The sequence below is a fragment of the Calypte anna genome, chromosome 2 (assembly GCF_003957555.1).
Source record: "Calypte anna isolate BGI_N300 chromosome 2, bCalAnn1_v1.p, whole genome shotgun sequence".
Lineage (NCBI taxonomy): Eukaryota > Metazoa > Chordata > Aves > Apodiformes > Trochilidae > Calypte > Calypte anna.
In genome coordinates, this window is record NC_044245.1 from 145,555,917 (window position 1) to 145,581,944 (window position 26,028).

The 26,028-nt window shown below is 38.2% G+C and overlaps 1 protein-coding gene across 1 annotated transcript in view; it reads right to left on the reverse strand.

The window, feature by feature from the left end:
* FAM135B (family with sequence similarity 135 member B) overlaps positions 1 to 26,028 on the reverse strand; it is a 120,129-nt gene that overhangs the window by 48,609 nt on the left and 45,492 nt on the right. Inside the window, exons 3-5 of the mRNA XM_008505306.2 lie at positions 15,899 to 16,038; positions 9,310 to 9,380; positions 7,321 to 7,494 (exon numbers count right to left, since the gene is read on the reverse strand). Of these exons, the coding sequence (XP_008503528.2) occupies positions 7,321 to 7,494; positions 9,310 to 9,380; positions 15,899 to 16,038 (385 nt within the window). The remainder of the gene's footprint in view (positions 1 to 7,320; positions 7,495 to 9,309; positions 9,381 to 15,898; positions 16,039 to 26,028) is intronic.

A 26,028-nucleotide genomic window follows, 5' to 3' on the forward strand; every position in this document is an offset into this window, starting at 1 on the left:
TGGCCACATAAGTTCAAACCAGCCATAATTCATGGATATTTATACTTGATTCAGATTTTAAAGACAGATGGGAGTCCTGACTGCTTTACAGAAACATGCAACAAAAGAAGGGATGCTTATGCTAAGTATTCAAGACAGAGTAGAGGTGCAGTAATACTCATTATCAGCCAAACAACAGGTGAGGTTCTGACATGCAGGGAAACTCAGGAATGGGTGCAAAACCAGGAAAAGGATCCTAACTTAAATTAGGCATTGGACCCATTTCAGAAAGTTAAACACAGGTCAAGTTTCTCTCACTTCTAAGTCAAAATTGCTGTTTGTAACACATCAGGTAGTATTCACATATTTAAAAAAGGCCCTCGTGTAAGGAAAAGGATGATGCAGAAGACCTTAGCATAGATATGGCCTTGCTCATGTGTGTACTCATTTATGTAATCCAAGAAATTTCCATCTGGCTGCTTCTTAAAAGGAAGAAGTCTTTCCATGTATTTCCTACATGCAAGGCTTAAGATAAATAAATAAACTAAAGCAATTTCAAACAGCCAGTAGATAAACACTGTTCTGAATTTCAGTTGTTATTGGATGATGTTCTCTGCCCTGGTCTGCTGGAAAGGCTCAAGAAGCAGAAATAAAAAATGATTGCTGTGGTATCAGAGAGAGAAGCTTAAACAAATGTTGCCTGCACAAAAACCCCCATCATTTGAATATTATCAAAGCTTTCAAAGGTTTTAGAGTAGAGGAAAGCACTTTTTAATACCTTTTTATTTATTCATCTTTTGCTTTTACAGCAGAGAGGGGATTTTAATCTGCTGGTTTTATGGAAATTGATTTCATACAGCACTGTAAAACAAAACCCTTTTATGGGAAACCTGCCAAAATGCTGTCTGTTTGTTGAGGGAAAGTTTAACTAGAAGGCTTACAAAATTGCTGAGATTCCCCCAATGCTTTCTGAAGTACAGAATACTTGAAGGCAATTTCTTATCAGCAGTAACAGGTTAATTTGCTAGATTAAATTCTGTTTTCTATACCTATTTTTTCCAATTTTCCCTGCAACCGTATTCATTTGTATGGTACTTGAACCTTGGTTATTTACATGTCTATTTGGACTGTTTATTTAATAGCATTGACTTAATATCAATGTTTAGATCCTCATCCTGCATGTTAACCTTAGATTTTGTTTGGAGTCAGGATAAAAAAGGTCAAAGAGATAATGTGCATTTGCCCAAAATAATGAACAGAATTATTAATCTTTTCAGTGAAATAAGTAATTTTTTTGCACTTGTTTTGAGCTGTTTCTTTGATTGTCTTATCCATAATATGTGCTTATCCTTTGCAGAAGTTTTATAGCTCTTATAGCAGCCATCTATGGACAAATCTTATAATAAGTTGTCTTGAAAAGTTCTTTTTTTCTCCTGTGGTATAGCCTGTAAGATACCAGCAAGAAAAACTTAAGAACTTTCTGACTTTCTTTCCTGCAGTTATAATCATCTTTTACAAATTTGTGTCCCTGCCTTTTTGATTTACACTTTTTGCCTCTGCAACACCTTTTGGGATGAATTGTACATTGTAATGTGTGCTGGACTTTCTCTTTTCTGATCCTGATAACTGCTAATTCAGGTGTGCTACTGAAGTAATTGAGAATAAATTCTATAGAGGAATTTAATAATACATAGCATTCTCTTTGAGGTTAAAATGTGCCAAAAATGAAGTCACTTATTTTAATTTTTCATTCATTTTTTTCACAACACAGACCTTAAACAAAAACTTAATCTTTCATGAATTTTTTGGTTTTCATCATAATGGGGCACTCATATTAACAGATTGGGATCTAAATCCTGCCTTGGAAAAAATCTATCTTGCAAAATATGAAATCATTGAAATGTAAAAAAACTCTGAACAAATAAATAAAACACAAAATCATAACATTTTTCATGGCAAGGAATAGTATTCTCATGAGTGAACCATGAGTTGAAGTTCAGGAAATGAACCTGCATTTCATTTAGGCCACATCCAGTGAAGAAATCACTTCTTTTTCCTTTAGTGCCTTATACGTAAAATGTTACTGATTTAAGAACTGAAAAATATAAGCAAGTCTCATAGAAATAACACACCCCAGAATCAAACCCTCATATCTTCCACTGTTTTTATGTCACCAGGAACTTCCTTCTGACACCCACAGACCAGGAAAGATGATGCAGATCAGTGTGGTAACACTGATTTCCCTTAGCACTTGAACTCACAACTTCAATAAAGCTTTTGGCAAATGACTACTGGCATGTGGCCATAGGGTATATGGATGATCAGTTCTAATATAAATAATATGTGGATATTTATATAAATGGTGCCAGATGTGCTTAAAACAGGAGAAAAATTGACCTGCATGTCCTACACCCAGATTCAGGGTGCAAAGGGTAACACTGTGTGCCTATCACAAATGGATACATCAGTCATGCTTTTGAGGAAAAGGAGGATGCCTGGGAATAAAGGAATTTAGGTAAGATAAAATTGCTCAAGGATAGCCAGATTGGCCTGATTCCTCAGAGCAGTGGCGTAGAACAGAACAGAACTAGGTCAGAGCTGAAACCTTTCAATACTTCTTTTGGTCCCTTTGGTCCTTTTACTTCTTCCCAGAGCAGAACAAGCTCAAGGCACTGAGAAATTCAGTATGTGATCTAAGCTTCTCCATCTGCAATATTTGTATTATATTATTTCCTCATCTCAGTCATCACCATGGTTTCTTGTTTCTCATACATTAATTTGGACGTGAACAATTAAGAATTCAACATGAAGAAGTAAAATCCTGAAAGTCTACTTTTCAGTGTGGTTTTTTTTCTCATGTAGATGTAGGTATGAAAATGGGGACAAGTATTAAAAGTTGAGAATCGAGAAATCTGAGGGACTTTAACCCCCTAATTTATGCAACCAAGAGAGGGAAGTGATGAAGGATCTTGCTTATCTGCAGGAGTTTCAAGTCTTAGGTCTTTTTTTTTTCCTCCTTGATGTTTTCTGTGTTGCTTTTGTTTCAGGTTGAAAATGTCTGAAAGGTCAAAATAAGAGTGCAGATACTGTGGCTATTGAGAGAGCTGGATTCTGCACATCCCTTAGGTGAAGCACTGTTTAGGGGGGATCAGTCTGTACAGATAGGAGCAACCTGGTGCTGCAACACAGCTCTTACATTTCCAGAAAGCTTTCAGGAAATCATCTGAAGTCATTAGATAAACTGCAGTAGAAGACATTTAGATAAACTTCAGTAGAAGAAATACCAACCAGGTGCTATTGTCCATGCTGCTGAACATGAACGGTTGCTGAACAAGTAGGGCACCCTTTTTCAGTGTGAGGGAAACTGTATATTGGGGTACTTGTTTCAGAGATTATTTACAAGTTTAAATACTGATTATAAACAGTATCATATGCCAGAATCCCTCAGGAAGGAGTGAGAAAGAGGTCTGTGGAATTAGTGAATCAGGTAACCATGCTTCTTGTTGTTTGCTTTCTAATGAGTCCATTATAAGAACAGCACTGAGCTTGTAGCATGCCTGAGACTAAGAAGACCTGTCTACCACCAGCATGGATGCATTTCTTTATGAAAGAGAAATAATTTGGAGGATATATAAATATTTTTTGGGAAGCAGAAAATTTTTTGAAGTCTGAACTGTGCTGGATTAACATGGTTTTTCTAATAGACTGGGCCACTGACTGCTGGTTCTGCTTATAGACTGGACTGGTTGAGAAGCCAGTGACAGGAAGCTAAAGGATCAGGCACTGCCTCAGGTTAGAAACCAAGCTGATTTATATAAAAAAAAAACAACCTGAAAAATAAAGTCCAGAAGCCCTAACTCCCCCTCACTTTCCTCCTGCAACTGACTACTCACATTTAGCCTCTAAAGCTTAGGCAAGAGAATAAAATAGGTCCATTTATTGTATGCAGCAGGGAAGTACTCTGAATCCTGAACATGTTTTACTTTTTCTGTTAATCTTTTGACAGACTTGCTGGGATCATCCTTTGTCACCCTGGGTAAAGACTGCAACCTTTGTGACATTAGCAGAGATGTGCCAGCCAACTACTGCTCTGAATTCTTCTGTTTCTCATCCCAGAAGTATGAAAATCTGCTCCACGATCTGCACCTGCCAAAAGCATTCAGTACAGACACCAACACACACAGCAGCTGTCACTGCAGGAGAGTAAAGGGCTCAGAGCCCTTATACAGAGGCACAGATCAAGGCCCTGGGGTTTGCAAGGAGTCGTGTGAAACTGTCCTGCTGTGCCTGGTGGAGGGGTTTGGGTGTAGGGCAAGATACAGGTCAGGAGAGCAGTATTTTGGGTCACGACAAGTGTTATCATAACCCCTTGACCCTGCATTCCTGTTTTCTCCTACTATAGCATTCCTGCCTGGAAAACCAAAGTTCTGGACTTGGTCCTGAGCCACCCCAGGGATGCTTTTTAAAGAACTGTAAATGTCAAAGTGAGAATTTTAAACGAAGCTCTGGGTCAGTGTTCTGTAAGGAAAAGTCAAGGCCCCTTTGCTGCTGCTCAGAGTCCCTTCAGCATTCCAGAAGGATGTGGCTGTCCCAGGAGCCATGAGAGGAGGTGATCCAAACCCAAAAGCATCCCATTGTGCTCCTGGATATCCCACATCCAGAACAAACATGTTTGCTGTAGAGATAACAGAGGTGAAGTTACACTGTGGCAAGTCTGCTGCATCTCATTCCTGCCCAGTCTCTCACCTCCTTAGTAAATGCATAGAGACACTGGCAGCCGCCGTGAATTGGGATCCCATTAAAAAGATGAGGGTTATACTCTTTAGAAGAGCTGAATCACAAATATCCATCTGGATTCATGCAAAGCATCCCAGAAACACGAATTTTGCTCATTCTCACTTTGGTAAGATCTGATAGCTTTGAAGTATCAAACTTAAGGTAATTCTTATTATACAGGACTTATCAGCCAGGGAAAAGATCAATGTCAAAGTGTTCACTTGTCAAGAAAATGGAGGTAATGGAGTCACACTAGCAAGATGTTCCCAATAGGAGCTATTGGTACATAATCCTGCAGCAAAAGGCCTGAGCTGCTCTTGATCACTTCCCAGCTACTTTCACTGTTTAAATACAGGCAAAAGGGAAGAAGTTTGGGGAATTTTACAACAGAGTTAATAAAATATGAAAAGCTGAGTCCATAGGGTTTATGTGTGCCAAGAGCTGGCTTCAGGCAAAGGTATTTTCCAGGACAACTACAGGTCATCAATGAACTTCACTTTTACAAAACCTGTGATCTTAATTTTTGTGGTAGGTCTAGAACTGTTATTTTAGATTTAAGTGTATACATGTGTAGAAATAGTATCTGAATATATATAAAGCACACACTATGATGGGACAAGTCAGGGTAGCAAACTAAAGTATAGTGAAATATTCCATAGATATTTTTTTTTTCCAGACAGTGAAATTATCTGGTGTTTCTTTTTCTATAATGTGACAAAAAAGACTCCCAGTCATTCAGGACCTATTGTATTAGATAAATAAACATCTAATTTTATTGCAGTACCATGGAATGCCAGGTTGGAAAGGACCTGAAGACCTGAAGTCTAGTCCGACCATTCTAAAATTATTGTTTATATGTTATGTCTCAACATCCTGTCGAGCTGAGACTTAGAACTTTATTTCATTGTATCTAGTAAATGTCAATGACATGTGATTAGAAGGAAATCTTTGAACTACAAGAAAAACTAATACATTTTAGCTGGTTTTGTTTTAAAATGCTTGGAACTGGCATTTCTTTTACACCAGTGTCTTCACTCTGATTTGGATTTAGAGAATGCATGAAACAAAAACCCTTTTGAATATTTATCAGGTAGAAAAAAACTTCTTACTTTCACACATCAAAATTATTTTACTAGCTTAAGCAAATGAAACTCTTTATTGTTTGGTCAAATACCTTCATGCCACTGTATTAAGATACTGTATACTTTGTAAATGCCCACAAAATCATATTTTAAAGGCTATAGTAATCTGACTATGGAATGGTTGCTCATCATGTGATCCATGCCTAATAACAGAAACAAGTCTCTGCAGCCCCATTCATTAGAGGATAACAAAGCCCTGAAAACAGTCATTAAGCCTGATAAGTATTGTTGTTTCATCCTTTTATGTAGTAGAACAATGAGTAAATTATCTCAGCAAAATTATCTGGTTAGAAGTAGTCTGTTACAATCTAATTCACCATTTAAAAAGTCAACATATAGTAGGAGAGATACAGAGGTTACCTGCATCTCAGCAGCAGAAGACAGTCAGTCCATATCTAATTCATACAACTCATATCACTGTCACAACTCAACCTCTTACAAACTTTATTCATTCTATGGCATTTTGTACAAGCAATGCCTTTATACAAATGGGGAACTGAAACAACGATGTAATAAGTCAAAACATGAAACCTGAGGAAAAAATAGCCTATAGGCTCATCTTTTCTTTCTGACACAGTGTTCTTTGCACAATATTTGATCAACTTAAGAGTCTCCTGGTCATTTGGTAAAGAGCCAGGACTTGATGGAGTGAGAGGAGCTGCACAATGCTGAACAAGGTGTTGTGCTTCAGGACCAAAGGATTTCCTTCCCTCTCTGTACTCTTTATCTCTCATGATAACAAGACTGGACACAAAGTAAATTGCCACAAAGACCTTTGATTCCCCTTGCCTCCTCTAAATATTAGAGGATATTGACCTCCAGCTCTTCTTTTATTTGAAGGAGTTCTAAATTATTTTCTTGTCGTTAGGAATCAGATAACATAAATCAGACCTAGCCCCATGGCAGGTAGTCTTATACTGCTGCACAGTCAAATCAGATGATTCTGCAAAGCAAAAATTCAATGGAGTTTTATCCAATATTCACTCATGTATGGCTCCTTCTAGCTGTGTTATGAATTATTCTAATGCATAGAGGCCACAGAGTTCAACTGTTCTTAAATGTTTTACAGGGGAAAAAGTATAAATGCTCTTAGTTGTTTCTAGACTACAGAGGAAAAAAATTGCCAAAGAGAATTTTCACTTCCCTAATGTTCCAGGCAGAGAATGAAGAGGTCAAGACTAACTAAAACTTCTAAATGTCTTCCCAAAGATCTTGCAAGTTTTTTATCAGACCCCTTGTATTTGATCAAGGGAAGGAGCCTGGGTCAGAGGCTGGCTCTAAACCACAGTCTTCATATTCTTAGCCCAGGACCAAAAATCTTGAAAATTAATTATCTGCCCTGCTTCTCCTACATAATAATCAAACAAACACAAAACAAGAGGAACCCCCTCTGCATTTCAGAAGACATTTCTGTGTCCTTTACCTGATCAGAGGCTGGTGTAATGCTACCAGGGATGCGTGCACTGTGACAGAGATCACTGAGAGGTGAAAATAGTCAAACATGACAGGAACGTGGTGGTGCAGACCTCTCCGGGGGTGGAAGTGGAGGCACACTGTACGGCTGCTGATCATGGGGATGGCTGGAATATCCCTCAGCCTGGAAGATAAAGAGGTTTACAAAGGTGACTGAAAGTATGAGTTAGCACAACATGCCACAGGGAGATGGGTTGAGATGAATTGTTATAATTTCACAGCTTCATAAGGGTTTAAATAAGTGATTAGAAGCCTCTGGTGTATTTGTGCCTGGCGTAAACACAAACACACATATACATGTACATACAAAAATTAATCATAGCTAACAGATGTAGATAGATAGATACACAAATTTACTGTATACAAGTAGATGTGATGTAATTCTAGTTTCCATTGGTGACTTGATGCACACTTGATAACTGGCCCTTGATACACACTGGTGTACTAGTTCTTGATTAGTATCAAGAACTAGCTAACATAAAGAACGTATTAATCAAACTGCTCAGCTTTTTTATAAGTATTCATAGTCAGGACAGCACACTTCTTGTGGTTTTCTGTTTAAGAAAAATCATCTCAGGCAAGCTGTGAAAAAGAAACCCAACTTTTTGCAAGAGGAAAAAAAAATAGATGAAGTAACCACAGAGAAACAAATAAAGCTGTACCAGCTTCTCCTTTTTTCAGTAAATACAAACCAAGACTTTAATTTGAAGTTTGACTATAACTATTCCAGAATAAGTTGCCTGGTGTGAAGTCAGCCCCGTGACATTTGAGTCTATAGGGATGGAGACTGAAATGAAAACCTGGAGAATACCATATCCTGCCCATGCAAGTGAAATTCACTTCTAAAGAATTGTTTTACAGCATTAAAGACCCTTTTGAATCCGACTGTTTCCAAGAGCTAAGAAAATAAAAAATTAGATGGTTGAGTACAGCGCATACTTAGTCCCAGGAAGGGTTTCAATGAGATTTGCAGAAAAACTTTTTCAAAAAATCACTGATCTTTTTTTAAATAGTAAAATGGATTAACCCTTCACATGATAACAGAAATTATATGTATGTGTTAGAGCTCAACTTCATAACTTGAATGTTTAAGTTCTTTTTATTCTTGCATCCTTGGTCTCAATGTAATTTTTTTCTCTCTACTACACCCAATAGTTGATGACCCATCACAGCTGATGACTGATGGCTCAGTCCCTCCTGTATGAGTGAACAAGTTTTCACCTTCCATGTCTTGGATATAAGGAAACATGTTCTTAAAATTTGTTTAGGTGCCCTACAAATAAGAATAAAATCACATGGGGAAAGCCTCATCTTGAAACAGCTCAGATTATTTCTCTCCAGCCCCTCCAGCTCCCACAAATGCTGATGGAATGCTCCACTGGAATCTTTTTCTGATACAGGGAGGCTGAATGTCTGGGATCACACTTTCTTCTGTGTCACAGGGAGTGATTCTAATCCCACTTCACCAAAGATTCAGGAATCAAATGCAGTTTTAAGACATCAGATTCATTGGGAATGCTCTTTCCTCAAAAAATAGAAACAGCTTTCATTTAAAATAGAAGAAAAGCACTTAGCATGTTCATACACCCATTTTCATCCAGAAAACACTTCATTGTCTCCTGAGATAAATGCATTCTTGCACCTCAGCCCCTCCTCACATGGAGGTCAGTGATAATATTCCCATTGACTCTGACAGCAGCAGAAATAGAGCAACACAACATTTTTGAAAACCTCACACTTAGAGGAGAGAAAATGTTGTTCCTTTAAAGTGCATGAGATACACTCTTCATATACAGAGAGCAGAAACATAAAGACTTCAGAACCAAGGCAAAGGAAAGTCTTACCTATCCTTTTTTTCAGAGGACTGTCACTTCATCTAGGTAATTTCCCAGTTGAACAAAACCCTACATTTCCAATTGAGCTATAAAACAGCACTTACTGTTGCTCACTATCAGTAAAGTGCAGGTCCAACTTGAGCTGAAAATCTGCCTCACTCAGTGCATCTTCCACCTACAAAAAGAGAAAGGCAAGGTTACTTTGAGGTGAGAAGGTGAGACAGCACCCACAGCATTGAAGCAAAAGTGGTTGGGTTTGTATCATAAGAGCAAAGGCAAAAAATGCAGCAAAACCAGCACGCCATTACAGTTCCAGAAAGGAGCAAATGTGACAGCAAGTTGAGATAATAGCTGGAGGAGTTAGAGAAAACCAGAGCAGTCAGGGGTATTATCTGCTCCTTGGTGTCCTGTCATGTCAAAAAGATCACTCCACACAACCTGAAGCAGAGTGTGCAGAGCACTGCATTTGTTGGATGGTTGCTCTTTGCACGCTGAGAGTCAGCAGAGTATTTCTGGAGCTCCATTCCTTCACTGAGCAAATATTCATTTGGCTTATCTTGACAGCTGAATGAGAACAAGGACTTGGTTTTCTTGGTTGAGAAATAGCCATAAATAGTCATGAATCCTTCTGGTTACCTACCTGTAAGTAATACAAGGTCCAAAGTTTATAGCTTAAAGCAATCAGAAATGCCTCAAATAATTCTGACAGCTTCTGATCTCTCATCATTTGGCATTGGAATGGGCTGCCCAGGGAAGTAGTGGATTCTCCGTCCCTGGAGCTATTTAAAAAGAGACTGGATGTGGCACTCAGTGCCATGGTCTAGCAACTGCAACGTTGGTAAAAGGGTTGGACTCGATGATCTCTGAGGTCCCTTCTAACCCAGCCAATTCTATGATTCTATGATTCTATGATTCTATGATTCTATGATCCTCATCCTTTCAGCTTGTTTCTCAGAAAACTGAGGCTTTCCTTCCTCCCAGATGTTCTTTCTGTAGTTAATGGAAGCCTCTCTTAGAGAGGTCTGAACATGCTTATACAGGGTAGGATTCAGCTCACAAAAACCAATGAAGATACCATGTGTGATCATAAGCCAGCTCACTGGTAGCTTTATCTAATAGGTCCCACACTTATTTCATTGTCAAAAATTCTTTCATTGGATTTTCTGAAGAGGTACATGAAGAAAGCTATCAGTTATTTACCTTCACCTAGGAAAGACTACATTGGATAATACATTCCAGCTTGGCACGGTTAAAACAATTAAAATAAGAGGAAAATAATATATTGCAATGGAAGAAGTTGCCCAGCACTTTCTCCTTCACTCTTTTGAAGTAGCTTTTCTTTCCTATCAATACAGATTTAGTAGAATTAAAGATTTTTTATTTATATCAACCTAAATGGAAATACAGACATACAATACTTATTATCAAAATAGTCTTCTTCCTAGAGTGCAAGCATCCTTCATTGTATATCAGAGTAAAACAGGAGATGCACAGGAATACAGGTAGAAAAGTGGAGATAGGGAAGAGAGTATTATCAGTATAACTGTTTTTTACCAAATTTTTAGAACAAAAAGTTGAGGTGAGATATCTAGGTTGTCTTTTGTCAGTGGAAAGCAACAAGATGAATACAGTGAGCTGACATGTCCTGAGGTACACACTAGAAAAGGACAATTGATTTCAGTTTGATACTGTCTCTTTCTATTGTTTAAGAAATATCTCAGTCTAAATACACTTGAATGGCTTAAATTAGGCAAGATGAATTCTACTTTCTTGAGCTGACTAAAACCTTCTGAACAACTGACTACATAAAAAATGCACTGATGCATCTAGCATTTAGCCTGCTCTAACAGGTTAGACTGATACCTTGTAAAGCATAAAATAGGTTTAGGTCCAAAAATGAACCTTTTTCTGTTGAAGCAAGAAAATTTAGTGAAGGATTGATTTTACTTTAACAAAATTATCAAAGATAGAAATTTAAACCCTTCTGAACTAATACAGTATTTCTTCTAGCATGACCACAGGCACAGAAACATCAGGACAAAATTCCAGCTTGCATGTGCTGAAAATGTACTTTTTCTTTTGTTTGTTTCAAAACACCTGGAAGTATGTCTTCTGGGGAAAAAAAAAATACTTTTTTACTTTTTTTGCTTTTTAATGAGTTGTTGTCACTGAAAATCAGAGTTAATGATTGCTGCAAAGGAAATAATCTTTATTGAAGCTACAGTCTGAATTTAAACTAGAAATTCAATTCAAGTAGAGTGCTTCAGACAAAACACACTTCATCCTCCAACAGGGGGGATGAAAATTTGGTTCTGTGCCTAATACTGCTGAGCATCTGCAACTGTCACTGCAACCTCAGCCTGTGTTTAAAACAAGTTCAGCAGCCAGTGACACTACCTCAAAACACCTTGAGGCAATGAGCAGATGTCTGTGAGTCTTAGAGATAATCTTCACTGCAGGAGGTCATGCACTAAGATGCAAGTATAGGACATTTTTAATCCACAAACTCTCTTGAAATCAGACTGCTTAGAATATTGCAAGAACTCAAATAAATAGTGTAAATCAAATTGCAGTTCTCACCACACAGATTACACGTTTTTCTTTGTATACTGGAAGTGTAAATATTAAAACAAGTGAAAACTGGGCATCTATTAAAAAATTCATTGGATTCTTCATGAGGAATGAGAAGAGGCTTATGCACAAGATGAGAAAATACTTGGAAATATTGCCCCATTCTTTGATTCTATGGTTCAGATGATCTTTAGTTCAGTCAAAAATAAGTCTGTTATGAACAGAAATTTTGAAACTTTCTTTGAAATAGTCTATGCATTTCATTATTTCATTTTTCCCCTAAAATCAAACAGGACTGAAATTAATTTTGTCCTTTCTGGTTTAATTAATTCTTCATTGTCTGCATCAGCTTAATACAACTCTGTGTTTTCATCGTCTTGTATCCTGTGGAAAATAAGCATGCAAGTTCATTATCCTGTTCTCTGTTGATGGGGTGTGCATGAGGTTCCTCTGGTGCTCCCAACCTGGGCCTCACATCTTCTGCAAAGGCTCCATATTTCTCTCTGAGCCCACACAATTTTCCAGAAGGTGCTATCCAGAGCTCTGGTTCTTTTCTAACCTCTGCCTCTCTCGCCAAAGGACTTCACTGAGAGGGCAATGCATTTTCTTAAACACTGCTTGTAATCTCTACAGCAGAAAGTATTTGAATATGAAAAATAAAAGTATTTGAATACGAAAAATAAAAGTATTTTGTACAATAAAAAGTATATGCAAAGGAAAGCAATGACCTCTATTGGAGTGCATAATTTCAGTTTTGAATTATTATTCTTCAGGTTTACATTTATATCTTTGGTTGAGCTTTTAAAAGCTATGATAAAACTGAAGTTTCCATCATCCCTGTGATGCACTTCCATAATGCTTAACGATTTAACCAAAATGTCAGAGTCAATGATCTGGATGTCCCATCTCATACAAATCTCTCTGGAAAGTGCAAAATCTAACACAATGTGATAACCCAGCTTGCTTCACTAAGTCCACTCCCTGCTACTAAATTGTCCTTAAATGAAGCCAGCAAGCAAGGAAACAGACAAGTTACCTGTTTTAGTATTTGATAAAAGAAGCAATGCTTCTTCTCTAATAAGAATGAAAGTAAAAGCTTATGAAAATAAATTAGACCTTTATAATACTAAGGGCTGCATCAGCCCTGCAATTTTATTTCCTATGAATTCAAAGAATGTTGCTTTCTGGGATAATATAGAAAAAGGCATCTAGTAAACCAGTGAGTTTTAAAGCACCATTTATATGGTGAAAGGTACATTTGGTGCGACGTCAAGGAAAATAATTGGAGCTTTTTCCATCTAATGACAGGCAGAATAGATGTATTTCCATATATAAGCTTATCTATGGTAATTCAAGAGGAAGAAATAAAAGAAAAAAGGTAAAAGGAAAAAAATAAAAAAGAAAGAAACAGCAGCAAATAATCTAATCTGGACATGCACATTGGGTTTTGTTGTTGGGGTTTTTTTGTACTGAACCTATCTCAGCAGTCTATCTTTTTAACAAAACTGCCCTGGCACCATGAGGAGAAAGCATACTGCTCTCTTGCTGTAATATTTGATAATTCCAGTTCTGACACCAGAAACTACATGGAGTACATAATCCCAATATACTTCCATTACCAAGTCTAACTTCCTTGTCTATTTACCATAACTTCCGTTTACAGAAAAAGCCGTGAACAGATGCTTTGCCTTCAACCAAAGAAATCTCACCACAGCACAAACATGGCACAAAAAGGATTTGCATCTGTTGTGTGTTAAATAAGCTAAGAAGTTATAAACAGAGATAATATTCAAAGCCCTGCACAAATCTCTAGTTATTTTGTAACTCGTATCACATTGCAAGGATTGCATCCAACATATTATCTAGCAAAGATGCAACACTTTCTCTAAACCATCCTCTCTTCCATATTTATATCACATTTTTAAAGCTGTGGAGGGCAAGCATCAAATCAGGGAAAAGAAGCCCAGGAGCATAAAACACAAGTTGATTGTGCTAATCTGCTCAATGCATGAAAAGTTCCCATGCAAAACCGTTCTGTATCTACAGAGTTGGAATTTCACAAGGGACCACGTATAAAAAGGCAAGTGCAATGCACCCATAAAGAGTCAGAATGAGTTTTAACTATGAAGAACCTTGTGGGAATTTTTTGCATTGTGTGAGGTGCGCAACTTTTCTGAATATTTATGCCAAAAATCATCAGAAATCATCCCTGCTCAACACAGCAAAAACTGCTATAATTTGAAGGGAGGGACTTTAATCAGAGATGTTCCACTGAGGAAAGATAAAATTAATATTCAATTAAGCATGTTGGAACATTTTCCTAATGAATACTGATAAACTTGCATTTAGTAATTTTTCATGTAACACAAAACAACAATTCTAGGGAGGAATAAATTCATGACTGTTAAAAAACAACCAAACAAAAATGTAATACTAAGAAAAAAGTGAGAGGGAAGGAGAAACATGTGCAATAAACATTCTCCAGCTGTTTTAATTTGTATAACCCATGCAAATATATAACCTGAGATAGGACAAACCAGAATTTTTAAATCTCTTTATGCTTAAATACATATTACACAAGGAAGGGCAGGTAGGCATCTCTGGTCCAAAGTGCAGCAAAAAGAATTTGATTCACATAGGCTGCAAAACTTAAAGGATCTGTTTTGGATGGCATATTGGTTTTGCTAAAACAGCTGGTATGATGTGTCTTTCATTATCACTGAGAGTCAGTGCCAGTGCCATATATTTTATTTCAGCCCTTGTGCTGGAAAGACACAGCTATGACACATTGATCCAGGCCTGAGTGCCATTCTACTATGATGCTTTATTTCCCTTCTGTTTAACAATCCTTTAAAACAGTGCTCTCTTACTCCAAGACCACTTGTCTTATAGCTCTTGTAGCTACTCATCTCTTGTAGCTCTTGGGAACAGGAATTACCACTGGAAGGCATTGATTTCACAGCAGTGAGGGGTGCCCAGCAGGTTGGGAGGTTCAGATCATGTACTTTCCTTATGTAGTTAACCATGTTGGCTGAAGGAGTGGATGCTGAATGGGGAGAAGGATCTCAGTACAAAGCCATTCTAGCTGAGACATGACAGAAAAAGAGGGGTTGTAGGGTGAGGAGACATCTGAGTGGTGGAAAAGGATTGGGTAGCTTGGTCACAGTCTTGTCATTGCTGCAGAAAAAAAAATCTACAGAAGAGAGAGGATTAGATGATAGCACTAATGGTTGGTAGCAGTAGAAGCTGGTCCTAGCAAGATGCTGAAGATGCAAGATCCTGGTTTTCTCAGGTGAGGTTGATCTACACAGATATACAGATGTAGAATGGCTGATTGAGTGCACAGATGATAAATTATGATTGATAAAATTGAGTTTCTGATATACAGATTTACCAATATATAACAACATTTTATTCCACTGGAAAGCCAAGACATAGACTATTCTTCATAACAGGCAGAGTGCAGAGGGTCTATGTTACCTAATGCAAAGGTTTATAATATTTCATTTACAATTAAATAAATCACCCCAGGAACCCCTGTCAGCACTGGCAATGATAGGTACAAACCAGTTGATCTCATACTGCAGGTGCTGGTACTTTTTCAAATAAATCATGTCTTTACACAGAATCACAGAATGCCTGGGGTTAGAAAGGACCTCAAGAGATCATTGAGTGCAACCCCCCTGCCAGGTGATCACACAGGGACACATCCAGGAAGGTTTTGAATATCTCCAGAGAAGGGGACTCCACAACCTCACTGGGCAGCCTGTTTCAGTGCCCTGTCACTCTCACAGTGAAAAAGCTTTTACTTATATTTATGCAATTTTATAATTTTAAAATGTTATAATGTATTTTATATATATAGAAAATTTTAAATATTAAACATGTATTTTTAAATATTTTTTAGTGTTTTTTATCTTCTATATATTTTATATTTTAAGTTTTATATCTTAAAATTTATTTTTTAACTCCACCAGTTACACTGATGAGAACAGTGACAGCACAGTGACACCATGACAACTTCTAAAATGGATGTATTTGTGCAATGGACACCTACAGTTAGGTAAAAAGAATAAAATCCCAGCCCTTATGATTTTATACATGTATCCCAAGACAACTCACCCTTTCTCCATCCAGAAGCAGGTGCACTCTGAAGTTCATTGCTTCATTAAGAATGATCTCTTCATTTCTGTACAGAATCTGAAATATTCTGCTGTAAACGTTGTTTTCATGAATGCAGGCTGAGCAAAGGCTGGACTCACCTGAACAAAACACAGACAGGTTCCTGGTGTGATTTCTGCAGGGAGATTATTTTTATCCTATGTTTTCATTCCAGGATTATCTAGGCCAGTTGTATTAGTACTTGTAAATAAACACTTGCATTCTCAATAATTAATGGTAAAGGAACAGACTGTTATTGTGGGTTGCAGGTTTCCAAACATGGCATTTAAAGAAAATAAATTTTAAACTGCAGGCATTTCAAAATGAGAATAGCTGACCCCTTGACAGCATCAAACTATTAACTTTATTTAAAGAGCAAGCTAAAGCATCAATAGTTTTCTATGGCGGTTTGCTTCAAAGCACCAAGAGGACTGTAGGTGTTCACCTATGAAATTTCATCTTTTATCTACAATGAACAACTTTCAGAAGAGGGAGTTTTTTTTGTAATCTCTGCTGCTCCCAGAAGTTACTACCTGGAAATGGGGACAGTATTCAATAGCAGATCTCAAATGTTGAGCCTGAATCAAGTGCAAAGGCATCATAAAGGCACCATAAACTAAAATACACAAAAAGAAAAATGTAGCCACTTTTTTTCAAGATGCTGAGTTATCCTTCAGGTCCTTGACCCATGTGAGAGCTGCCACTTTGGCCCACTGAACTGGAATTCATCTGAGAGATTAAAAAATGAAAACCTTAAGCTTCTCCACATTGAATTTAGACAGTCAATAGCTTAATCTTTGTGCTGATGTATTCACAAAAGAACACACAAACACAGGGGCCCTTCCTAACTTTAGGTGCCTCCAGTGTATGTATTTCATTTTGGCTACAGTGGTGCCCATACAATTTAAGACATCATTCATCTGACAAATGCTTTATATTGAAGATAAATTTTTGCTTGAAGCAAACTGATTATTGAGTAATTCTTCTTTCACTCAGGAAAGCAGTGTGACTTGTTTAGCTGCACAAACCCATACTGGAGGTAACAACATTTACTACAGTGAATTCCTTCCAAAGGATTCTGCAATGACTGTGGGACTATTTAATGAGCAACTGGGCACCAGAGTTAGGTACTTTTTAGTTGTGTCTTCACTGTTAATGAGAATTCCTTGCTAATTCTACTTATGCAGCCCTTGAGCAACAATTTCTTGCAGAATTTACTCAGAACTAGTTTTGTTACTTTCTAGTATTCAGTGTAGTAGGAATCTGAGCTTTGCAATATGGTCCTATAACAAATGGCATTTTGGAACTGTTTCCTGTCAAGGTACCAGCATCTGTCCTTTCAAGAGAAGCAGATCTGTGATCATCAACACGAAGACAGTAGGCACACCTTTTTAATAAAAAAATAGCTTTTCATAAGGCACTTCTGGCAATTTGTGCCTTTGTAGAAATTATTTGAGTCCCTGAGCTGCAGTATGACAAAAGTCTAGGTCAGAAAGTCTTAGAGACTGCTATTTTGTCAAGAGTTCCAAATGCCGACAGGTTTGTTCTGCTGTGCCAAAATTACTGCTTTGCTTTTCATTGCAAGAATCATAAATATTTTGCAAGAATCATATATATTCTGCAATTAGAAATCAGTGAGCCTAGATGAACTGATGACTAATGATTTCCCAAGGTAAAGTTTTGGTTAGGGGATAAAAATAGAAAAGAATAGAAACGATTTAAAAAAACAAAAGCAAAACCAAACCATAAAATGTACTAAAGGCTCTGGTAAACAAGTGAACAGGGTTTTGTCATTATAATGATTAGTTTTTGTGGCGCTGGTCTACTGGAACTGAAATAATGTAGACAAAGTACCTTCTCAAAAAACAAAACAAAACAAAACCCAAAAACAAAACAAAACAAAACAAATCATATGGGGCTGGGGGGAAAGTTGATTAAATACCAATAAGACAAGTAAGACTTGAGCTAATTAATTATCAGGACCATAGAGCTGTCATCCAGACTACATTCAAATAACATTCCCATTATCCACTCAGGAAGAGCCTAAGTGTTTTCACCCTGCTATTGTCTTCCCACCACATATCCTGCACAATACGTATGCATAAGTCCAGACAGCCCAGGTAAATACACATTTATTTCCTTGTGCTATAACAGTTAGGCTAGAATGTTTCAGCCTGATTTGCTCTTCAAAAGCATGCAGCCATATTTATTTTAATTTAAACCTCATCATATTAGAGACACCACAAAAATCATATTAGAGGCCCAATGCATTGTTATGCCTAGCAGGCAGACAAAGGAAGCTTTATGTTATTTGATTTGGATATTGATATAGTGAAACTCTTCTAGGATGGAAAGTTTAATGTCATTTTCTTCTCAAACACACTCCTACGCAGACCACCCCCTGGGTGTAATTGCTTTAGGATTTAGATTTGTAAGGTGGCATAAAGAGTCATTTCTCTTGCTTGAAAGGTCAAAGTCAAAGACATGCTACAATGCTTAGAGTTGTCTCGTATCAGTGTGACTATGACACTACAGGGATAAAAATTTTCTGTTTTAAGCAGAGATCTGGCAGAGACCTATAGAAGAGTGCCTGATAATCTCCACAACACAGCTTATCCCTGCCCATTTCAATGGCCACAGCCTCCTTCTTTCTCTCTTAAAGTATGATGTAAGGCTGTGGCAAGAGTCTTCTCAGAGGAGGGCTTAGGAGCATGAAGATGTCTTTTAGTAACGCTGACATCCTGCCCCCTGAAGCAAAGGGGAACAAAAATATCTCCATTGGCAGTGCCCTCCAGGAAGTAGCACTCTCTGACATATTCTGTATGCTTTTAAGTAACAGTAAGTGTTACCTGCTCCAAACTTACTCTTCCTTCCTCCATGAAAACATCGGCATCCTGGTAACTTCTACAAACTTCCCCTTACTCCTGGGATACCTTCTGACACTTGTACCTCTCTAAACCCACAGACTTGTCTGCTAACAGAGAGTGACATTATGGTTGGCATGTGCCACAGCTGAAGCTAAAGCAGAGAGGGATGCTGGCAGGACAGTGATGTACCCTTGTATTCACACAAGTACCTATCTTTCAGTACGAAGCACAGAATGGTGCAGGAGGGAAGCTGGAACTGTAGATTTTCCCAAATCTCTTCCTAGGATAACCTCAGCTACACAAACAGCTCTGAGCTATGCCTGCAGTGCTCAGAACTCACATGCAGTCCAAGGAGGACAAGATACACTGTGTGGGAACTGCTGGGAGCTCTCATTACCTGGTGAGTGCTGGAGCTAAGGATGTATTGACCTGCATTTAGCTCTTTATTCCATAGTTTCAAAGGCCTGAGCTTTCGTGAACTCAACAAGGAAAGTCTAATTTTGTAGCAAGGAGCTTTTCCTCAGTAAAGTTTCTAGTTAGGAGATTTACTTGTGAGACCTGCAGTGCCCCTTAAGCTAGAAGGAGTCCTACTTTCTGCCTCCTTTTCTTAAGTGGCTCTTCCATTTACTGCTTATCTTCTTTGGGCTGAATAGTTCTTCAAATTATCTGGAAAGTGAAAGATGTCTCAGGGCTTCAAGAACCATTGGAAGCAGGAAGAGGACAGCTGTGCTCCACAACCACTGATTTCAGAGAATGAGAAAAGCCTCTTGATGCATCTCTCTATTAATTTCTACAGGAAAGATCCTGTCCTCCCACAGCCACCCATCACAATCCCTTCACAGATTTGTGAGTATGGCATCTTTTTAAAAAAAGGAAGGGCAAAAAGGCTCTTAAGGGTTTTGTAGGCTTTCAAACACAGGTAGCATAAGCTACCTGTACAAACGAGTCAGTAAAACATGTTATGCTTTGTCACTGTCTTCATATGTATTTTACCAAGCTCCCCAAAGAGAGTCTAGTCTACCTAAGTCTTCCCATCTGGAACTTTCTATAGGATGCACATATCTAGAAGTTCTATCACAGAAATTATTCATCCCTTTTAAGAATCAGAGAGAGGTTTGTGCTATGTAGATCTTATAAACCCCTAAAAACATCTGTCCAAGCTAACTTTATACGAAAAGAACTGATGGAAAGGTTACCTGTAAACAAATGTGTTACTTGTATTCAGCTTAATTTAGAGAGAATGGAAACTACATTTTTTTGATGACCACTGCCAGTAGGAAGGTGCTGGGAAGGTAGTTATGGGTGCCTGTGGGCAGACATGCAAAAGGCCCTGAAGGATGGAATAGATTAATAAAAAAATAAAGAACAGAACAGAATATTTTTGCATAATGCCTCAAAGCATATAATGAGAGTTGTGACAGGAAAGGAGAAAGAAATAATCAATGGATAATAAAAACTGGTATAAACATCTTCAAGAAAAAGCACTGAAACCTGGACAATCACCAGAAACCACGGTCCCTTACAGAAACGTGACATTTGTTTAAACTCACTTAACCATAGATTTGCAATAGGTAGTAGACATAATTAGATAAATTTTATAATGAAATCAAGTTTAGATGACTAATGTGCTACTCTGTTTGAGCTTTGAAGAGGGTGTGATATGCCAAAATAGCTTCTACTTGAAGGACCAGCTGTTATATCAACTAGAAGTATTGCCTGGCCAGACTGGGGGCATCCCTAGGTGGTGCTGTCCTGGTTTGGGCCAGGATAGAGCTAATTTTCTGTCTTGTACTTTCGCTTTCATCTAAGTCTTTTGTAAGTAGCTGTACTTGCTGGAATTAGCAGCAAGTTTCTCAGTGTCTGCTTCTAGGACTGATAACGCTCAATGTTTACAGTTACTGCAACAGAATGTTATGCAGAACCAAAGCCACTGCTCAGGTCTAAGGAACATCTTGGGCTTCAGAAGAAGAAAAGGAGTAAAGAGGTCCCACCTGCAGCCCTCCTTTAGGGAGGAGAAGACAAGAGAAATGGCGAAAATCGACCAAATAGAATATTCCATCCTATACACTTCATACTCAGTATAAATTTGAGGGATCATGAGAGTTAAACCCCTTCCGCTTCTCCTTCTTCCCTTGCCCTGTTTGCTTCAGCATCCTGGTAGGATTCCATCCGTTTCTTCTGCTTGTGCTCCTGATCCATGCCAGCCTGAATCTGTGTGTTCCTGCCTTCAGCTCCCAACTGCTTCCAACCTCAAGGAGTCCAGCCTGGGACTTCCCAGGGCTGCCCTGCAGCCTTGTGGGTGATGTGAACATTATTGGGGGAAGGAGGGAGAACATGGTTCACTTTTCTGTACCTTTGCATACGTTTTAATAATTTTTCCTTTTTATCCATTAACTGTTTTCATTAAAGATGTGTAGTTTAGTTTCCAATCCATAAGTCTCTTCCCTTATTCTTCTTCTTTCTTTCTTTAGCAGGAGGGGAATCAATTGAGGAGCATCTGTCATTCTGTTAATTGCTGGGCCAGTGTTAAATCATGACAGGTGTAACATGTGAGAGTCACTTAAGCTTTCCTCATTTTCAAATGTTCTAATTTTTTGCTATTTCTCTTGAAAAAGCCTCAACACCACTTCATGTGAAGAGAGTAAAACATTTCTAGTAAAAAACTAATCAAAGATGTTGATAACATTTTACAGGTCAAAACTGTTCCTTCAGTCTCTCTAAGATCCTAACACAGACACAAGATGCTTTAGCACTCATTCCAAACTCTACTGACCAATTATCACAATTTTCCTCTCCAGATATTCCACCTCCTCATTTTTCAACTCTGAGCTTTTATAGCATCCTTACTTTTCTTTCACCATGCCTAAATTATTTCCCTTCTTCCCTTCAAATCTAATTTTCTTTATTTGATCCATCCTTTACTCATTTTTTAACCTCTATAAAAATGATTTGAGAAGTTTCATGGTTGTTCTATGCCAGTAATATTTCCATGGAGCAAACAAACAATGAACTCACCTTGGCAGAATCAACTGACAATGATATGCATAACCCAACCTCTGATTTCTGTCAAGGAGAGACTTTGAAATGGCAATGTCTTGGTGTAGCTGAGACTTGATGATGAATAATTTCCCCAGAGCCACCTAAGCCATGCGAACCCTTGCTGTTTGCAAAGTAATAGGATTGGCTGTTTTCCATGCCCTCTGCAATCTGTTTGGCATCTTAGCAATTAGTATGCTCCAATCGCAACAGCTAGATTCTTTCCATAATTAAATTTTCAATTGTGTTCCTCCTGATGTCTATAACTGGAATAAATGTTAACCAACAAGCATTTCCAAAGATTGCAGACACCTTTAAGATCATCTAGTTCCAATCCCCCTGCCATGGGCAGGGATATTTCCCACTAGATCAGGTTGCTCAGAGCCCTGTCCAGCCTGACCTTAACAAATTCCAGGTGCTTACACCACCTCTCTGAGAAACCTGTTCCAGTTTTTCACTACCTTCATGGTGAAGAACTTCTTCCTAACTTCCAATCTAAATCTACTCTCCTCTAGTTTGAATCTACTCTCCCTTGTCCTATCACTACCTGACATCCTAAAAAGTCCCTCCCCAGCTTTCTTGTAGCCCTCTTCAGATACTGGAAGGCTCCAATAATGTCTCCTCGGAGTCTTCTCCTCTCTAGACTGAAAAACCCCAACTCTCTCAGTTTGTCTCACAAGAGAGGTGCTCCAGCCTTTTGTGGCCCTTCTCTGGGCACACTCCAGCACATCCATGTCCCTCTTGTAAAAGGGGCACCAGAACTGAACACAGTACTCCAGGTGAGGTCTCACAAAAACAGAGCAGAAGGAGAGATTCACCTCCCTCAACCTGCTGGCCATGTTTCTCTTGATGCAGCCAAGGATCCCATTGGCTTTCTGGCTGCAGGTGTACACTGATGGCTCATGTTGAACTTCTCACCCACCAGCTCTCTCAAGTCCTTTTCTTCAGGGCTGCTCTCAAGCCACACACTGAGCAGCCTATATTGGTGCTTGGGATTGCCCTGACCCAGATGCAGAACCTTGCACTTGGTCTTCTTGAATTTCATGAACTTGGCATGTCCCCACCTCTCCAGCCTTTCAAGGTCCCTCTGGATGGCATCCCTTCCCTCCAGTGTGGCAGCTGCACCACACAGTTTGATGTTATCAGTGACCTTGCTTAGGGTGGACTCAATGTCACTGTCCCTGTTGCCGGCAAAGATATTAAACAAGACTGGCCCCAGTACTGATCCTTGAGGGACTCTACTTGTCACCGTCCTCCACTTGGACATGAACCCATTGACAGACACTCTCTGGGTGCAGACACCAAGCCAGTTCTTAATCTAGCAAGTGGTCCATCCATCAAAACCACATTTTACCAGCTTGGAGTCCGGGGGGTCATACAGGACTGTGTCGAAGTCCTTGCTCAGGATTTGTTCATGGAATTCTGTGATTTCATGATTTTATGATTACAGCACTGAAAACAAAGATATTATCCAGTTGCTTTGCAACTTCTTTTATCTCTGTTGCTTTTTGAGGAAAGAATTATAATTATTATGCTGCCGTTAAGATGAGGGGAAAAACAGGTTCTGATGTTTTGCTTTAATTAAAGAAATGATCTTCAGTATCATGGGATAATCAAGATGCCAGAGTTCTAAATAGATCTTTACTGTAAATATTTCTCTATGAATAACAGTACACATTTAAGTGTTTTTATTTCAAAATAATCCAAAACCACAAGAAGCATGTCATTGCCTCTATACGTGGGTTCCCACACAAGACAATCTCAGAGATATATGATATTGTTAAACGTAGATGGGTTCATTCTCCCAGGTCACTCGTGCACAGATGGATGAAGGGCATTGAAATGAACTCACTTGAGAAAAAGATGTGAGCATTTTGAAACCTTCCTACCCACAAACCTTATGCTACTACCCACACAGCCATGTTGTGTCAGCAGTTCATGTGATCTCCCCTATTCTGCTTCAGTGGAAAGTCAACTGTTGGTAAATCACAGCACAAGGAGGTTTAAACTGAGCTAAATGTCATAACCCAAATCTATCTAGAAGATGACTACCTCCCTTACCCATCCAGACATTGGAATCTCCTGCCTCTTCATCTTCAGCACATGAAATCCCCTCCTTACAGGGAGAGTTGATTCTTGTTCAGAGTCCCTATTTTTATAGGTATGGATTTTCTAATTTCTAATTTCTAAAATTCCTTGTAACCTAATTTCTTCTACTATTGCCAAAATTCTTAAACAGTTGCAAACCATTCTAATTTTGCTGTTTTTTAGAGAAAATAAAGACGTGGGCATTCATTGAATGAACAGTATGCCATCTTGCTAGAACCTAGGCACGTACTGCAAAATATAGCCAAAGCAGACCAGAAAATCTTGTGCAAATAGCCCTGTTTATCTAACTTGCATTTTTTCCTTTACCATCTGTTGGAGCCATATGTCTTCTTAAATAAGAGCTAATTATAGGTCTCCACTGCAACTAATCAAATAGTGGTAACTGCTGCAAACTTCAGCTGGAAATTCCATTTCTTCCTTGTAAAAATTCACCTCAGACCAGACACTGACTTAGTTGACTTTCTCTGGACTTGGGTAAACAGTAGTTACAGTTGACACATACGTGTCTCTTTTAACATACAGAAGGAATTCATAACAAGCTGGAGAAATAGTAAGAGCCGAAGTAGAGTTCTGGCCAAGTACATTAGAAGGGGTGACTTTGGGACAGAAAGTGACTGTGTCTAATAAATGCCCACTGACATGTACTGTAGCAGAGCTCTTCATGTTCTGTTTTCCTTCCTTCACTGCACCTGTGCCATTGTACTGAGTGAAAGAGAGAAGAAACAACCCTGTCACAAAATTATCTGGCATTTAGCCCTGCAGAACTGGAGTAAAGAAAGAGCTGATACTAAAATTAAATTTTGGAAGAGAGCTTCTAGCCCACCTAGACAACAATAAATCTCCTTATGAGCTCAAAAAAGACAAGATTTCACTTTCATGTCCAGAGGGCATTTGTTTAAATGTTCGTTTGAATAAATGTCAATTTACACCATTCTGGCAAATGTTTTATAAGTGCCTCCAGTGTCAATGTCACACTGCATTGCTGTGTAATGTGAAAGGATTGAAGGATAAAAATTAATCCAGTCCTAAATATGGTGATTGAAGAGTTGAAGTGCCTTTTAGAAGCCCCAAATACTGTAGAGCTCTTTCAGCATCACAAGACTGTGGCAATTTCAGACTGTCATGCTGCTGACCTTTCAGGAAGTTTAAAACTCTTCTGGAAAAAAAGATGGATTAAAAAGAGAAAAGAAAAAAAATGGAAAACATAAATAGTATGTTTTAAGCTAATTCATTGCAGCCATCAGGCAGGTAATTGTTTCCTATTACAACTGCTACAGCCACTTTGTGTAAATGAGTGGTGCATACAGAAGGAGCAAACTTCCAGGGTTTCATTTCAGGTGGTCTTTAACAATGGGAAGATTTACTTCCACTTTTCCCACTGCTTCTCAAGTGATGTTTTCACAGTTGGAACACCACAAATATTTAAAGATCCAGATATGTATGAGTTGAAATAAATATTAAAAAGTGAATATATGTAGTGTATGTATATATATATATATATATATGTGTGTATATGTGAATATCTGTCAAGGACTGCAAGCATGGAAGGAAACATTAGGACCCACCCAATTCTCCCTCAGTGCCATAGTACGTCTCATATCATCTCATCAACTCATCAACACAACAGCAACTGAAGTAGAAAAGTCCTGAGCTAAAATCACAGACTTTAAGTCAAATTTTCAACAAAAGTGTCATCACAAACCTTGAAGCAGTCAGGTAACACTTATATACTCAAGCAAAACTGTAAAAAGATAATTTTGTTTGCTTATAAACAAGGCTAAAGGAATAAAAAATTCACTAAACAATAACACACATGGACACAAAAATAACTTGAAGATCCATTTGCTGAAAAAAATTTTTTTTCAAACTAAAAATAATCCAATTATATGGTAGCTTCTAAATAAGGAAAATATGCTGCTATTCTGTAATAGGATCTGTTTCCATTTAAGACATAAGTTTATTTGAAACCCAAAAAGTTCTTTATTTTTTTTATCTTTTAAACATTCCTTTGAGGAGATATTTTAAAACTTCCATCCAGCTGAGATATGAGATTACTCCTTTCCTAGGACATCCAGCTCT